At 38.9% G+C, this 18,555-nt stretch overlaps 2 protein-coding genes across 8 annotated transcripts in view; one reads left to right on the top strand and one right to left on the bottom strand.

Annotated features, from left to right (window-relative positions):
* Positions 1-18,555, bottom strand: part of CASK (calcium/calmodulin dependent serine protein kinase) — a 316,004-nt gene that overhangs the window by 141,972 nt on the left and 155,477 nt on the right. For all 7 annotated transcript variants that reach the window (XM_058658921.1, XM_058658923.1, XM_058658924.1 and 4 more), the window contains exon 5: positions 14,892-14,964. In XM_058658921.1, the coding sequence (XP_058514904.1) occupies positions 14,892-14,964 (73 nt within the window). The remainder of the gene's footprint in view (positions 1-14,891; positions 14,965-18,555) is intronic.
* GPR82 (G protein-coupled receptor 82) lies at positions 1,197-4,517 on the top strand. Its single transcript, XM_004587854.4, has 3 exons — positions 1,197-1,316; positions 3,148-3,214; positions 3,356-4,517. Exon 3 carries the CDS (start codon positions 3,390-3,392, stop codon positions 4,398-4,400), a length of 1,011 nt encoding a protein of 336 aa, XP_004587911.2. The 5' UTR covers positions 1,197-1,316; positions 3,148-3,214; positions 3,356-3,389; the 3' UTR covers positions 4,401-4,517.

Genomic DNA, 18,555 nt, shown 5'->3' with positions numbered 1-18,555 from the left:
AGCTAATATAAGCCACATCTCATTTTCATTCTCTAAATTCTACAAACTGCTTTTGTTTCTTCTAAGTAATTCCTTCCTGGAACATGACACATTATCAAAGTAAATTTGATAGGCATTCTAGAAGCTAAATTACGCTGCAATCAGTAGTCTCCTGGATGAATCACTCTCCTTAACTAAATGATAGCAAGCATCCCAAAATGAACAGCAGAGTAAAATCCAGACACTTCCGGTAGTTTCACTTTTGTTTTCAAAATATCAGCAAGCCTTAGGGAGAAATTAGGCAACCAATATGAAAACAGGTACACACTGGGGATTATGAAACGGCAAAACGTTTTGATTAATTTTAGATAATGATTTTCTGGTTAAAGTGATCAGGCTTGATTAAATTAGATTTTTATTAATGTTTCGGGCTCCCACTGTTTTAGCTATGCAAGGAAGCGTAGCACTTCATGTATGTCTGGTTCCTCTGTCCTTCCCAGACAGATCAGACAATCCCATACATAAAATGGGCTCTTTAATTCTTTATGTCAGTGTAACTATTCATTTAGTCAGAGGCTTATTAGGCACTTCTCAGGATTCCCTACATCCGTTAGAAAGTGCTCCAAACAATGTGTGAACATGTAGAGGCAAACGAGAGGTAAAGGTCAGGTCAGCTCAGTCTGTGCTTCCAGTGAGCCTCTGTGGGCCTGAGCTTCTTCAACTTTCAAATGAGGGGTCAAATAAAAAGAAATACACCTTTAAAAATAACAATAAAATAAGGGGTCTCAACCCATAAGTGGTTATAACATTCCATTCCAGCTCTACGCTGTTCAATAGGAAAGCTGCTGAGTGAGGAAACTTTTGAATGTCGTTTCCCTCTCTTCTCGATGAAGATAGATCACAAACAAGCCTCATTCACCAGTGGTTTTACTGTTTGCGCCAACAGGAGAGTTGTAGCTCTATCATTAGCTGTGAGGAGTTAAACCTTTCAATGTAACTTCAGCCAATCATGCTAAAAATAGAGCTGAGATGTAACTAGTTCATGAAATAATCATAAGGAAGTACAGTATGTATATTGTCCACTAACTTCCTCCCTCTACAGAAATAGAGAAATGAGGGCTTTTTGCAGAGGTCGTTGCTACATTTACCATAACTATTGAATTTCCTCAACACCCTGTTTAATTTCCTTTTTTTTACTGACTATAGTTGCTGTCATACAAGAATCTATTTACACTGATTAGTGATATTGAAGAGTGAAGAAGACCAGAAAATTATCTGAAATTTGGCATCACCACTTTGAACAATATCACCTTAGCTGGCATAAACTACACATTCAGGTAAGACTGGTTATCTCTTCATTTTCAGCTTAAACATTAACTGTGAAAATTCTTAATAGGATTAAAATTTAGATTTTTTTTGAAAACTGACCAAGAAAAAATACTGAGTATATCGATTATGTAGGCAATCATTAGTAACTGTTAAAGTGGTAGAACACCGCCCTTTTGTCCAATCAGTAGAGATATAATGTGTGCAGAGATGATTTGAGGCAGACTTTTACTGAAGGGAATGTGGACTTGGAGCCATTTTCTGGAAAGCAATTCTGCATCTGTAACATGTACTTTTTATTTGATTTTGTAAGTACAGTATTATTTTCTAAGGTTGAGAAACAAATTATCTTGTGGTTCTAATATCAAGACTTTCTTTTAATATAATTACAAAGGAAGTTGCATTTATTACATCAAAGATCAAAATGTAACATTCACTATGTAAAATCAAATTTAACATATGATAACTGTTTCCTAAGAAATACATTGGCTCCCTTCACTTTCTCCTTGATGAATTTTTAAATCAGTAAAGTTACAGATCAAGCCCTGCATATTTATGATTGGGTCCAGAGTAGCTGCACCAGGATTCTAGCTCATCAGGGCACACTGGATTCTGAGGCAAGCTCACTGTGAAACGTAGACCACTGTCTAAGTGAAAACTGAGACATAAACTAAACTAACAGACACTGATCAGGTATGAGCCAAGGGCCTCAGTATCTGAAGTCAAGACCCTGTGCAGCCTTCAAGATTTCAGATCTTTGGACATGAATTATTCTGTTTAAAAACTATTTCAAAATTGTAATATACTATATTTTTTGGGGGAAAATCCCTATTCCCATAATCCAAGATGCAGAAAATAAATAAAACTTTGATTCTAAAGAGGGGTGGAGATTGTAACAGCTGTGAGCATATGTGAATCTCAGGAGGTGGTATATGGTAACAAGTTTATCAAAAGAGAGAAGATGATTTAAACAGAAAAGATGAAAAAGGTGGAGATGTAGTGCCCACAGGCTATGGTGAAGGAATTCAGAGAAATGCAGAACATTCTGAAAAGAGCTTATGATTATTATTTATACAGAATCTCCTTATTTTTCTTTGTTATTCTCAGTTGAAATAAGGAGGAAAATCAGAATCAAAAGGAGTTTACATGTACCTCTTCACTTCATGTGCATTCTTTGAAGGAATAAAGATTTAAAAATATGATTTAAATGGTAAAAACCACATCTACAATTAGGTTGAGATTAAAAGATCTTATCTGCTAAAAAAAATCTAGATGCGAAGTTGCACATGAGGACACAAGAGGGCGCCCTAACCAACAAGTACAGTGACTAGCTTTGATATGCATTTTAAAGTTACCTTTCAATCAAAATACGATGGCTTAGAATTAAATATTCTAAAACAGAAATAACTGATGCACTTTGGCAATGACTCTGGGTCTATCTTCGGTTGCTGTACTTTCTTTATGTTCAATTCAGGACCCTGCTTGAGTTTTCATTCACGTGGAATGGAATATTCTGAAATATGGAGAGAGACCCTTTTTAATATTAGATTATTGAGAGGTGTTCCCACCTTGTCATGAAGTGACATCATCCTAAAAGTACTTATGTTTAATTAATGTGTTTATTAAAAACTAGAGTTCTCTCTATTATTGCGGCTACAGAATATTTTTGTAATATTTTCCCTGGGTTTATTTTTAGGTCTATGCAAATAAGGCTTTTTTTTTTTTTAGGAAAAAATCATCATCATTTACACATTGTTATACAAGCTAAGAACTATAAATTCCTCTAAGATAAAATGATAAATTTCAAGTACTTAACTATTTGCACCAAATTTTATTTTTTAGACAAATGCATTATCAGTGTCAATAAGCAACCATTTCCTTTTACTTCAATCAATCGTGACCAGCAAAGGTAAGAAGACATCTGTAACTTTCCCTTTTCACCCAACGCATTTTTTTCAATGAATTCTTCCCTCATCTGATGTTTCTGGTCTATTTTTTTCACTTTAAGTGCCAATCATAATTTTAGTAAACGTCTGCAATCTTGTTCTAGCTCCCGTGACATAATTCAAGAAGATCTGACATAAATGAGTCACAATTCAACATGTATTCAACCATCCACGATCTCCTCTGTGGCTTTACCAATCATTTACACCTTCCTTTGTATTGTTGGTCTCTCTGGAAACTCACTCTCTCAATGGGTGTTTTTAACAAAAATAGGTAAGAAAACCTCAACACATATCTACCTGGCACATCTTGTGACTGCAAACTTACTTGTGTGCAGTGCCATGCCATTCATGGGTATCTATTTCCTGAAAGGTTTCCAATGGGAATATCAATCTGCACAATGCAGAGTGGTCAATTTTCTGGGAACTTTGTCTATGCATGTAAGTATGTTTGTCAGCCTCTTAATTTTAAGTTGGATTGCTATAAGTCGCTATGCTACCTTAATGAAAAAGGATTCCATGCAGGAGACCACTTCGTGCTATGAGAAAATATTTTATGGCCATTTACTGAAAAAATTTCGCCAGCCCACCTTTGCTAGAAAACTATGTGTTTACATATGGGCACTTGTACTGGGCATAATTATTCCAGTTACTATATACTACTCAGTCGTAGAGGCAACGGAAGGAGAAGAAACACTGTGCTATAATCAGCGGATGGAAGTAGGAGCCATGACCTCTCAGACTGCAGGCCTTATTGGAAGCACATTTATTGCATTTTCATTTTTAGTAGTGGTAACATCATACTACTCTTTTGTCAGCCATCTGAGAAAAATTAGGACTTGTACATCCATAACGGAGAAAGATGTGACTTACAGTTCTGTGAAAAGACATCTTTTGGTCATCCAGATTCTACTAATAGTTTGCTTCCTTCCATATACCATTTTTAAACCCATTTTTTATGTGATACACAAAAGGGAGGGCTGTCAGCAACTGAATTACTTAATAGAAACAAAAAACATTCTCACTTGTCTTGCTTCCGCCAGAAGTAGCACAGATCCCTTTATATTTCTCTTACTAGATAAAACATTCAAGAAGACACTATATGATCTCTTTACAAAATCGAACTCACCACCTACACAGTCATATAGCTAACTTCTAAATGGAAAACACCACACGTTACAAAGGTGTTCATGTGACTCTATTGGGGAGACTATAACTGTAGGATCAACAAGCAGGTTGTAGCTTGGCTGACAACAAACACCAAGAAAATGTTTTTGGTTTGTAAAAAGCCCACTTTACAGTTTCTCTTATACTTGGAAGTAGAGATGGCAGAGACTAAGATCAAGCTTATGGAAAGGAGGCAACTGCATGTGCAGCCAACAGACCATTTCCTCAACTGTGGATGCTTCTGACAGTGCACAGTATGTCACAACTGCAGGATAGAGAAGCAAATGGTTTAGGACTTCTCTGCTTCCCAGTAGTTAAAATACATGGGTCTGTCCACGGCTAGTGTTTGCTTTCTTGTGAACTTTACAAACCTTTGTACACAACTTGTCCTGACTTAAGTCCTATTCTAAATGCACAAATAGTAAATTCAATGTAAAAATCCAAGCTTTTATAAGCCTTATTTATTTGATATTATCTGGTTCATGCTACTGGGAGAAGTAATAGTCATTGACTCTAATATCTATTAAGCAGATGTAACATACATATTTTTAAAATATTTAGATTAGCCATTGTCAAAATTAAAAGTTAATGTCATTGTATGCCCATCTTTATCATATTTTGTATATTTTCCTCTGTATTCAATGTTAATAATGCTGTTATTAATGGCTAATGGTACTTGGCATGTAGATATGTTAATTTTTGTGCCGTGAATGAACAAATGATAAAGCAATGTAACAGTACTGTAGTTAAGATGCTGGTCTTTGAACTCAGACTCCTGGGGATCAGTCCTGGCTCCGCCTCTTACCTGTAGGCAAATTGTTTCCCCTTTTTAAGTGCGGACTTCTTCACTTGTAGAACAGAAAATTCTGCTTCACTCATAGGTACCATTCTTAAATCAGATGATGCTACTACTTTGAGGAGCTATCACTTAGTGAACACTTGTGCCAGGCACTCCGCTTACATGCTCTATTACTGTAACCCTCACAACCCTAAAGGATGCCAATTTTAGTTAGCAATGTTGCCCAAATGTTCCCCAATTCTTAAGTAAATATTTAAAGAGTAAGACTTTTCTTTATGTTTCTTTCTTCTATGTTATCTTGTCAGTAAGACAACTGAAGGTGAATATATTCTGTATTATACATATTATAATAAAAAATGTAAACAATAAATGTGTGCTCTATCACCCCAGAGACTCTGGAGCTATACCAACTCTGTGTGATACCTGCATTCTCACCTCAGACTGGAAATAAACAAGAACAGCTGAATAAAATCAACCATTAAGTGAACCCTGCTTGAACGCTCAACTTTTTTTTTTTTTGCAGAAAATTAATTCCTTTTACCCTCAACAACAACAAATTAAGTTTGCATACTACACGCTGAATAATCTTATCCAAAATACCTGGGATCAGAAGTATTTCAGTTTACAGAGTATTCTGGGTTTGGGGATAGCTGCAAAGATTTTTCCCCAGTGACCTAATCAGAAAACTGAAAATGCTTCAAAATATGTAACTCTTTGAACATCATGTCAATGCTCAAAACATTTCCAATTTCAGAGCGTTCAACCGGTACTTTCAAGACTTTAATAATCTCAAAGCATGTTTTGTTCTAGAATTAGAACTGTAGAAGCAATTCTCTGAACAGCTTTCTCAAGAGCTAAATCACTAGGGGTTATTCTGGCACATTTGGGAAATTTTCACTAAAAATCAATAGGGAGAAAGAAACCATTTTTACTTCCATGGTTCACTCAGATATGAAAATGTTGAGAAAGATCTGAGCACATTCTGGCTCGAAGAACTTACAACGTATATTCTTTTGTAGTAGTGGCTGGATTTGTGGCTCATTAATTTTCAGAGACACTGGACAACTGGGAACTCCAAGTGACTTGCCTGGCTATAAACCCAAGTGTCCAACCTTGTGACTTCTTAGATGTGTGACTCACAAATAACTCAAGGTTCACCTGAAATGCTCAGATTTCGCCACAGTTATAAAACTAGTTTAATTTTTATCCAAGCTGTAAAAGCAAAACTCATCAGTCTTAAAAGACACTAAGAATTTTCAATTAATTGAAGCTATACTCTATTAAATCTCATCACACATAAGAGTTAAAGAATTACATGGAAAACTTCTAAAACTTATTATTGAAAAAAATTCACCTTAGAGTTCTATCTCCTACTTAAAACAAAATAGAAAAAGGTACTAGCAAAGCAGCATTTCCTAAATGTCAAAGGGGGAAAGCAAAGAGGTATGCAATTTCTCTTTATTTTTTCTGATAGAAAACTCCCATTGCCCAGTACTGACTCATTATCATCGTGTTCATTTATACATTCCAGGGACCTTCTTAAACAGCTAATTGTGAGTAACTTCTCTTGTGTAATGGAAGAACAAGCTAGTTAATGTCATAGTATTTCACAGAAAATACCACTTGTTAAATTTACCCCAATGCTAAATGTTGGGATTTCAGGGTGTTTTTCATGTATGAGTTATAGTTAAAAACAATTTTGAAATTAAAAATAAAAACTCAAATTCTGACATATCAGCTAACAAGATTGTATCCTAACTGTAGAAAAAGAGGCAAAATATTTATGTTCTTCTTTATTCTATCTATATACACACAGCCATTAAGGCAACTTTCAAGCCACTGATCAAGAACACAAACCAATGATTAAGACTTGACAAGCAAAATTCAGGATAAACTACTCAAGCTAGAGGTCAGCGTCTACTGCTCGGACAGAGGAGGCAGATGGTTCATCTGATTCGGGGAATACACTGAGCCTCTCCCTGACCTGCGGTTGCTGGGGTGGGAGATATTACTGGTGAGTGTGGGAGGACTAGCTGAGAGAAACCTTGCTAGCAAACCACAGAAGGAAGTACAGAGGAGACACTGGCAATTTGCCAAGCATTTCAATGGTGCAGCCCAATGCAACAGGCCTTCCAATTGAATTGACACCACTGGGAAGACATATAGCCAGTGATGTTTTACACTACTGCGGAAAAAATATCTCTGGCTATATCAGATATGCTACTCTTGGCTCAGAAAACAGAACAGTGAGAGGATTCACTTCTCTCTCTCTCTCTCTCTCTCTCTCTCTCTCTCACACACACACACACACACACACACACAGAGATCAAGGAGTTGATTTTTTGAAGGAGGCATAGTTAGGGACAAGGGAATCACAGTAGTCAGAAATGTAAAGTTTGTGATGTTTGTGATGATTTTGTTTTGTAACTCCTGAAATTTTTTCCAAGCATGACTATAAAAATCTCACACTCACATCGCATGTACATCCAACAACCTTAAAAAGCTGTGCCGGTGACTCACCAGTGTGTTCCTTGAACTAGCGAGTAATAGATGCAAGTCATTGGTTTAACAAGAATTCAACTTGCTCTGTGCATCATCAGGGACTTCGGGGAGTTGATGGTATCAGATGTAGAAGAAACATCAGTGACCCAGAGCAATAGAGGAAGGGATACTTTGAGAAATCCACAATGCCATGGCAACCAGCGTTACATGATGAGCATGCACTGAATAAAGTGAGGGCCTATTTGGGGGAAACGAGAAGCGAGACCAGGAGGGGCCTGAGGAGCAGTCAGGCATGCTCACAAGGGTTACGAGGAGAATCATTTAAAGGAAGCCCTTTAGGGAAGGGTGAAAGGCCTCTTCTAGCTGCATGTATGTGCAACTGGGGTTTGCACAGTTCTGAGAACTAAGAATTGAGCACCCAAAGGTTCTGGGTACAGATCCACTCAGAATGGAAAATCAGTGTGTGGGCAGCATGCTGGAGCCTCAAGAGCTGCTTCACTTCAACTTCAGTTATGGAAAGTGTACTACAGGGCCTGGTGCAATAGCCTAGTGGCTAGTTCTCGCTTTGCATGCGCTAGGATTCCACATGGGCACTGGTTCTCTCCCTGCTGCTCCATTTCACATCCAGCTCCCTGCTTGTGGCCTGGGAAGGCAGCAGGGGATGGCCCAAGGTCTTGGGACCCTGCATCCGAGTGAGAGACCTGGAAGAGAAGACCTGGCTTCGGACTGGCTCACCTCCAGCCGCTGCAGCCACCTGGGGAGTGAACCAACGTATGGAAGATCTTTCTCTCTGTAAATTTGTCTTTCTGATAAAAATAAAACAAATGTTTAAAAAAAGTGTGTAAGAGTGGGTCGAGGAGACAGAGGGTCTAAGGGATCCCTAGTCTCTTCACACTCGGGAGAGGCCCTCTGCAGCAGCTAGGGGAGATAAAAAAAATCCTACAAACTCTCAGCAGAGCCAATGAAGGCACATAAGGAACCAGGGGCTACATTCACCTTGATACTTGCTAGTTCTTTCTTTTTTGTAAAAAGCATTCTTTTTTTAAGATTTATTTTTATTGGAAAGGCAAACATACAGAGAAGAGGAAAGACAGAAAGAAAGATCTTCCATTTGCTAGTTCACTCCCCAAGTGGCCGCAACAGCTGGAGCTGTGCCAATCCTAAGCCAGGGGCCAGGAGCTTTTCCGGGTCTCCCACATGGGTGCAGGGTCCCAATGCATTGGGCCGTCCTCGACTGCTTTCCCAGGCCACAGACAGGGAGCTGGATGGGAAGTGGAGCTGCCGGGATATGAACCAGCACCCATATCAGATCCCGGAGCCTGCAAGGCAAGGGCATTCAGCTGTTAGGCTACCGCGCCGCACCCAATACCTGCTACTTCTTTAAAACAGACAAATCACTGAAACAGAATGAAAGCTCTGACACTGTTTTAGAAGAATTAAGGGGAAGATGACTGAAAAATTAGAAAGTTAGTGCAGTAGCCTTATGGCTAAAGTCCTTACCTTGCACAGGCCAGGATCCCATATGGGGGCGGATTTGTGTCCCAGTGGCCCTGCTTCCCTTCCAGCTGCTTGCCTGTGGCCTGGGAAAGCAGTGGAGAATGACCCAAAGCTTTGGGACCCTGCACCTGTGTGGAAGACCTGGAGGAGGTTCCTGGTTCCTGGCTTCAGATCGGCGCAGCACTGGTCATTGCCTCCACTTGCGAGAATCATCGGACAAAAGATCTTCCTTCCTGTCTCTCCTCTTTTCTGTATATCTCACTTTCCAATAAAAATAAACAAATCTTTAAAAAATAGAAAGTTGCATGTATGTCTTAATGTTTGTCGTGCGGCAAAGCATGCGAATTATAACACTATGACAGCAGGTTTTAACGAGGGGCAACTTTTGTGCCCCAGCGGATATTTGACAATGTCTGAGGACATTTTTCATTGCAACAACTGGAGTGGAGATACTCTTGGCTTCTGGGGGGGGGGGGGGCAGGATCCTATGAAGCATCCTACAGTATCCAGGAGTCTCCCCCAACTATCTGGCCCAAATGTTGCCACTGTGGCTGGTAGCTGACTCTGTATTATGAAGACACATCTCCCCAAATCTCAAAGGATAATCCAACTGCCTTTTATGCAATTACAAGAGAAAGTGCTTCTCCAAAGGTTCCATTACAGGTCATGTGGTATTATTCACTCAAATCTAACCAAACAATCCTTTTCAGAAGCAATGAGGATGATTTAAAAAGAAACGCCACCCAAGAATTTCACTTCCTCTTTAGGGTAAGGGATTGCATATTTTTGGCTATATACAGAATAGCTGCATTTTGCTAGGCCAATTATTACTTTGTGTTGTCTTTATGTAGAATTAAGTGCAGTATATGGAGATGCACATTGGGAATAAGTTGACAGTGGGTAGAGTTGTGATTACTTCTATGGTACTGACTTGACTTAATGAAGTTAGTATCTGGAGAAATCTTGTTTTTGGTGTGTCTGAGAGGGTGTTTGCAAACAAAATTAGCATGTGGGTCTGAGTGTATTGGATGGAAAGACCTTGGGGTCTGCACAGACTAAATGGGAAAGTGACTTGGGGCTTTTGTAGAGAAAAAGAATACGTGCATGCTCACATGCTGGGAATCACTCAATTCCTGTCTCGGACGTCAGTTGGTGACCTCTGAACTCCAGTTACCCCCGTGCTAGAAATTACTTTTTAGTCTCAAACTGACTCACAATCTTGTTTTGTCTGACACCAAGGCCGCTGGACTTGGACTGTGTCACTCGGCATCCCAGGCTCTCCCGCCCGCAAAGGATCTGTATTAGGGCTTCTCAGCTGCCACCGTCACCTAAGTCAAACCCCCTTATAAACTCTTCAGATGGCTTAAAAAGAGAGCAATGCCTATCGAGTAAAGAAAAAAAATTACCACAAATGGTAAGACCTTTGGGAACTCTAACACTTTGGAATCATGGTTAACAATCAATCAGGAGACAAGGTGGGAGGGAGCAAAAGAGAGGAGGAGGAGGAGGAAGAAAGGAGAGGGAAAGCGGAAATTGGAACTAACGTGGGAAAAAAATGAGAATATTCTTTTCTAGATGAAACAATCTAAACTTTATTTTGACAGAAAACTGAAGTGGTGTAGTACTATTCTATTTTCTTTACTAAATACAAGGAAAGAGAATCTGAACAACAACCATTATCTACAGGCACCAAAATCTATATACAAACTCAATCTATACGTATATACAAATCACAGAAAATGTAGCTGAATGTAGGCAAAACCTCATAGACTGATTTACTGGCAAAGACACTAATAAAACAAATTAACTGAAAAAAATTTAAATTATTAGCCATGTGAGATGTATTTAAATTTTCACAAAGATCACTATGTTTGAATACCCTTATTAAAAAGTCCTGAGTAAGTTCTACTCTTCAGAAAAAGTTATATTAGAGAATTCTGCTGAAATAACCTTCAAAATCCATCTGGAATCTGTCTCTCTTTTTTTTTTAACCGCCTGCATTGATCCTGCTCTGGTCTGAGCCAGGCAGGTGCACCTGCTGTCTCCCCTACTCGTGAGCCCCTGCACAGTGTATTACCAAAAAGCCAAGGAGTGCCATTATAACAGAAAGTCAGATCATAGTCTGTCATCACTCCAAACTGTGGCGACTCCTCATTTTTTTCTCCTGGGGACGCCTTGAGCCCTTCTTGTTTCCTCTCTGATTTTACTCATTTTTCCTTAGCGACACTCATCTCTCTGGTGTCCCTCCAACAGGCTGCCTAAGTTCGTGTCTTAGTGCCCCAGCAGCCACTCTTCCTTTTACTCAGAGCTCTCTTCCTTCAGACAAGTCTTTGCTTTATGTCACCTCAACATGGCCTGCTTTGCCCACCCTATTTTAAACTGCAGCTCCTCCCTAGCATTCCTTATCCTCTGACCACTCTAATTTATTTTTCTGTAGTATTTTCATCTGCTAACCCACTATACTAGTATAGTTTCCTTATTTCCCTAAACAACAATGTCGGTTCCATGAGAGCACTGAGTTTGGTTCACCGATGTATCTCCAATTCCTAAGACGCTGTCTATACAAGGATGGAAGTCATAAGAAAAATACACCAGGGCCAGCCAGTGTTGTGGCATGGTTAACTAAGCAGCTGCCTATGATGTTGGCATCCTAAATGGGTACCAGTTAGTGTCCTGGGTGCTCCACTTCTGCTTCAGCTCCCTGCAAATGGCCTGGGAAAAGCAGCGGAAGATGACCCAAGTCCTTGGGTCCCGTCACCCATGTGGAAGACTAGGATGAAGCTCCTGCTCCTGCTTTGGCCTGGCCCAGCCCTTGCCATTGCAGCCATCTGCGGAGTGAACCAATGGATGGAAGATCTCTTTTTGTCTCTGTCTCTCCTCTCTCAGTATCTCTTTCAAATAATTCGAAAAGGAAAAAAACAGCAAAAATCAAGATTGCAGATTAACAAAATGTGAGCATTTCGTTTACTCATGTAAAACATAAATGTCTGATACTGAAATATAAAGAATATCAACATTAATGTTCAACATCTATGTTGACTCTCCATGCTAACTGAACAGGGGTACTTCTAATGCTTTTCCTTAATTAATTTATACTTCCCTTCCTCAGAATGTTTCTGGGTGCTTCCTCAAAATGGCTTAGTGTATGTTTAGAAATAATCTAATGCAATCAAATTCAGTGGCAACTGCCTTGGGACCCTTGAACACAAGTTTTCTGTGAAATGTCTTCTTGTCTCCAAAGAACTACCAAGACCAGATTCAAACATGATCTCGTTCATAAAATTTCTCTGATTCTGTTTTTTAATGACACAACACCCAGCCTCACACACTGATCATTTCTTTCTTTGTTTATAAAAGATGGCTAACAAGTTCTCCCATCCCTCTAGACATCTGGCACCTCTTCCATCAAAACATGGATCTACTTTCCTGTGTTTGAACCCAGGCCAACCTTGTCATGTTTTTGGGCAGATATGACTAACAAAATGCAAGAGAATTCGACATGATAATATCTCAGGGCCTGGGCTGCAATAAGTTTGTTCTTCACTTGATCTTAGCCAAAAGGCCAGAAGTCATAAGAAGTTTATTCTTAAACGAACTCTGAGAAACTATCTTATTGGAGACAGGGTTACCTGTGAAGAGGGGGAAGCCTTAAATGAGATCGCTCCCAGCTGTTCTAGCCACCTCAGCTGAGAGCAGAAAAAGGAAGTAAAGCCTTTGTGGAAACCAACCACATGGCTTCAGCCAGCAGCGTATGACACAGAAGTTAGCAGTCCCCTTGAAGTTTTGCCGCAACTGCAGAAATGCCAGCAAATGAATGGCAGCTGTTGCCTGAAGTTACTAAGTTCTGGCATGTGTGTCTGCTATAGGGGGGAGCATATACAATTGTTTTATCGCCCTACTACCCCATAATACTTCATGGCTCCAAGAACAGTGGTCTGCATCAAGTAAGAACTCAGATATTTTGTTGAATAAATAAGTCAGAAAGTAAATTCAGAGGTGAAGTAAACTATTTGGATTTTATTTGCTTTGTGGTTATCATTATTTCAAATACTCATCAAAAGTTGACCTTATTTACCAGTAGAAGGATCAGTTTGCTATCAATAATTACCATATGATATCGATACATTGATATTTCGAGAATATGATTCATTCAAAATAAAACTGCTTTGAGCAAAATAATTTCAAACAGTGTTATTATACAAATTGATAATTTCTGATACATTTTAAGCCTACAGCTTATATACCTTATAATGCATACAAGGAGATATATTTCTATACCTGAGTACCTCATAAAGCTAATGGAAAATGGAATTAAAAGTATGGATTTACTTTGGTGCTAAAGTTATTTTCACAATATATGAAAAATGTATACTATGAAAAAAAAATCTATGCAAGTATTTAAATTTTTTTACATCAATACAAACTCGTACTCTGTAAAAATGTACTTATTTTCAGAGGCAGAGGAAAAGAGAGAGAGGAAAAAAAACAAGCCTAATTGCTGTTTCCAAGTGCCAACAGCCCTGGGCTGAGTCCGGCCAAAGCCCAGAGCCATAACTCCATCTGGGTCACCTACACGGCAGGAACACCAGCTGCATCCGGGGCTCCATTAGCACAGCAGGAAGCGGAAGCGGAGTGGAGCTGACACCTTTACCCCAGCTGCTCCAAAATGGGATATTAGTGTCTTAACCGCTAGGTCAAAGGCCTATCACTAAACTCTTAATTCCACTTTCCACAAACTTTTTGAAGTCTCTTTGTATTTGTACTTTCCTACAGTAATTATATACAAAAGAATTCCATAGCATGCCACTAAAGTTGACAATTTCCTCCTTCTACCTTTCTGTACTTACTCTCTTTGGATTACTGAAGAGCACTTTTTAAGTAAAAGAGCTATGCATTCATTGGGTTTTCATAACAGTAGTATTACTTCTTCAGAAATTTCTCAAATATTTATGGAAACTTAAACTAAACTCTACTTAAGTTTCTAAAAAAAATTTAAAATGCATTGCAGAAACGAGGCCTTTAATAATCTATCATAAGAGAACAAGCATCTCGCTTGGAGAGAGGCCATTGTCAAAGTTAGCCCATGGCCAGAGAAGCCTCAAGTGTTTCCTAGCCATTCTAGGCTTTGGAAGGGATTGGGGCTCAGCAGAAAGGCCCCTGGTCTGCCTGCCTGTCTTTATTTTCTGCTTGACACTGTTATAGCTGGGGATACAAAGTTCTCAATCAATTTGACAATGACATTAAATAGACAGAAAGGCTGAATAATGATAATACTGATATTAATGTTTTCAAAACATGTTTAAAAATTATCTGCAAATACAATGCCAACTATTCTACATGATAATATAAAAATATAAGCAACAGTTAAATTCTATTTAAGACAACATGCTAATTTCCCTTCCAATTAATATAGTACATGATATTATTTAGTTTTCTCATTTTTATCTCTCTCACACACAATGGCAAAAAAATAATAAAATTTTAGACTGCTTGAATGTTTTAATAAACACAAAGACACGGAAATCATAAAAAATGTTCCTATTAAGAATCAATACAGGAGGTCATATATAAAGCAGTTCAGAAAATGCTATTTGTAAGTAAACTAAAGATGCCCCCTTAAAGAGCTCTAGTGCAGCTTTCCTTCACAGATGGTGAAGTAAGAGATAAAAGGGACTTACTTTCACATCCCGGTGAATGATGTTGTTATCATGACAGTAGCGCAGAGCTTCCAGGATCTGTCTCATGTAATGGCTGTAACAAAAGAAATCTAAAACTGTAAACATTTTTTATCTTTAGGTTTATATACAGTGATCTCCCATCTTCCGTAAACTGAAAATTTAAACTTAAGACAGCAAAAATCCACATTTTTCTAATATACATTCACTAGATTCCTATTAAGGAAACAGTGCTTGGAGCTACCCCAAGGATGCTGAATAAAGGTATATTTGCCAGCAAATTTGGCTTTCTACCTTATTTACATTTATCTCGGAGGCCACACAATGGTAGAACACTCCCCTGTGTACAATTTCTTTATGTAACATAATCAAGTTTCAGTTGGAGGCATCTTTGAACAAAGCACAGTTGGAGGTTCATGTCCTAGTAGGTGTGGCTCCCCACAGAGCCAGTTGGGCCCTGCTGAGGCTCCTTTATGGGGAACAGGTGAAGGAAAAAGCAGGGACTAAACTGTTTTTTAAAGTCATTAAAAAGTAGTAATAGGATACATTATCAAGGGAGTGTGACAATACAAATGTTCCTTGTCTTACAATGGGTTTAATAACATCCCAACAAGCCAATTGCACAGGTTGAAAATGTATTTAACACAGCCAACCAACTGCACATGGAAAGTCAGCCTAACCTATTCAAAATGTTGTCAGAAAACTTAGATCAACTTACGGTCTGACACTGAGAGAAAACACTGTACCTCACATTACCAGTTTGGGAAAAGATAATTCAAAAATTGAAATATGGTTTTTACTGAATTTGCACTGATTCTGAACTAACATAAAGTAAAAAAAGAAGTAAAGAACTATGGCAACATACGAAGTGTCTTAATATATTCATTATCACTTTAGAATTTTCTTTCTCTACTAAAGTTTCTCTATTTCTCTACTCAGTGCTCCATCTTTTCTTATCCATTTCATTCATTTTGCATCTGTTTTTCTCTTTTATTTCTATTATCCCAATTCCTTTCTCATTTTTTTCTTTTTCTTCCCAGCCAGCCATGACAGAGAAATGCAAGAGACTCAGCACCATTTATTATAGTCACTGATTTTTTTTTTGGCTTCCAGATCTTGTATTTCTGCTTTAAAATATAAACCACCTCGACTTTTCTCTACCACTGTGGTGTGTGTGTTTGACTCTGTTCCTCCTTATAAGACTTCTCACAAGACTTTCAGAATCAAGAGATCTCTGGCAAAGAAAGAAAGCAAAAACACCTCATTTCCCAAACTATTCAGATGGAAACTGGAAATAAAATCAGTTGCAACTCTAACAGAAGACATTAGAAAAGAACCAAGTTGGGTCTACAAGGAATTGCACATAAGATGGTACACCTACTAATGCTGTATCAAGGCCACTGTCATGTTATCATATCAAGCTGAAAATGTCTCAACAGTTGCCCATGTTTTATTGGGAACATAATTTTTCTCTCTATTTCTATGCTCTGTATTAGTAGGTTGGGTTAGTAATAAATATGTGAAAACTTTTGGGGAAAAAAACGAGGCAAGTTAACAGTACTCACAAATCACTTTATATGCATGTTTATGATTCAAGCAAAAAATAAAATTCTCTACTTCTGTTTTATAATTGAAAGATACTTTAGGGCCACTCCTGTTGCCCAGTGGGTTAAGCCACTGTCTGTGATACTGGCATCTCATAGGAACACCAGTTTGAGTTCTGGCTGTTTCTCTGCTTGGGTCTCTGCCATGCATATGGGAGGCCTAGATGGAATTCTGGGCTTCTGCTTTGGGTCTTGCCCAGCCTCAGCTGTTGCAGCCATTTGCGGAGTGAACCAGTCAGTGGATGGAAGATCTCTCTCTCTCTCTCTCTCTCTCTCTCTCTCTCTCTCTCTCTCTCGCTTTCTCTCTCTCTCTCAGCCTTTCAAGCCCAGACTGGACTACTTTAGATATATATCTAAACTAATTGTGCTCTAGGCTTCTACTCCATGATTTTTTGGTGACACTGTATGTATATAGTACATAAGCAGAATCAAATGAGAACTAAAATCTAAATACATATTCTGGAGAGTTGCCAACTAAACTTGGCATCTAAAAGTTATGTTTTTTGAAACACCATAGTGATTCACACTTCCCTGAGGGTCAGAAAAGATAATTCTGGAAGAAAACAGCTGGCCAGCCAGCAACACATTGACCTTTCTCAGACGGAGCTATTATGGGGGTGAGTGGCAGAAAAAGAAGGTCTACTTCCCCTTGCTAACTGTGGGTAAAAAAACTAATGTTACTTGCTCGGCAGACAATACCTTACCCCTGCATTGCCCTTAACAGAATCTGTCTGGCTAATTGCTGTGAAACCCAGGCTAGGATCTTTGAGACATGGATGCTTTCCTAGAGAATGCCACACAAGCTGTCCACCTTCTGGAGGTATAAAATGGAGACGTTCAATAACTGAGATGTTGTCCTGTGTTCAGGGAGAGGCTTTCTTCTCTGTGCCAGAAATGGATTTCATTCTTTCTTTTAAAAAGGCTTATTCATTTTAGGCCAGAGTTACAGAGAGATACGAAGAGATTTTTCATGTGTTGGTTCACTCTCTAGATGGCTACAATAACTGAAGCTAGGCCAGGTTGAAGCTAGGAGCTCACCCAATGGGTGGCAAGCGCCCAAGCACTTGGACCCTCTTCCTTTGTTTTTCCCAGGCCCTCAGCAGGGAGCTGGATCAGAAGTAGAGCAGCCAGGACTTGAATCAGTGCCTATAAGGGGATGCTGATGCCAAAGGCAGCAGCTTTACCCACTTATACTATGAGGCTGGCCACCAGAAGTAAAATTTTTGATGGGAGAAATAATGACATGCAAGAGCTGTTCTTGATGGCTCAGATCTCTTTTTGTTTTAGCTGAGCTTTTGTTTCCTATATCCTTGAATTACTTAGTTGAACTTGGTATGATCTAAGAGGTCTCTGATTTGCCAGGTTGATCTGATAATCTGATCCTGTGTGTTAGCTCACTCCACGACTCATCACCCATGAAAGGACAAAGGTAATCACTAATTGGGCTATCCTAAGGACGGAACACTGTGTTATTTTATGCCATGCTTTGCTGCTCCTCTTGATGCTCAGCCAGTTGGAGAAAAAACCCCACTGATTTGATTACTTTCTATTTCAGAGTCTTCCTATACTTCATATCACTAGAATACTGATGTAACCTAAATTTCCTAACAATGAATTAGAGTTATAGAACAGGAAGGAGGTTAGACGTCATCTGACCAAATGCTATATACACCAAGGGAAAAATCTACCTGCCCTTGCTGCATGGTCAAAGGTTCTCGGCAATAGAAGACATCCTTAACAATGTTTTCCAAGCCTCCCATCCCTCCACACACCATTTTATTATTATTAGGAAGAAAATTCTAGAATGAATTATCCAAACATCTCTTACTGCAATGTTAGTTTTTGGTGGTCCATTGTGAGAAATTCCCTTTGCAAAATCATTTTTTTTTGTCATAAAACTCAAGGTTAGGAGAGACAATAAGCAATTTCATTGTTGGGACATCACCTTTATGCAAGCATCATTTTACCTCTTTGTTCAGTGGCAAAGCCAGGCTTAAAATCAAGGAGAAGCAAAAAAGATGACTGACGAACAGAATAAAAGTGGTACTGGCTTACTAGCAACT

The sequence above is a fragment of the Ochotona princeps genome, chromosome X (assembly GCF_030435755.1).
Source record: "Ochotona princeps isolate mOchPri1 chromosome X, mOchPri1.hap1, whole genome shotgun sequence".
NCBI classification, from domain to species: domain Eukaryota; kingdom Metazoa; phylum Chordata; class Mammalia; order Lagomorpha; family Ochotonidae; genus Ochotona; species Ochotona princeps.
Note: the sequence above shows the minus strand (reverse complement) of the source record. Positions and strands in the feature narration are given on the sequence as shown.

Excerpts from the sequence above, each read along its gene's own strand:
- GPR82 (XM_004587854.4), top strand. The coding sequence starts at position 3,390 with ATGAGTCACAATTCAACATGTATTCAACCATCCACGATCTCCTCTGTG.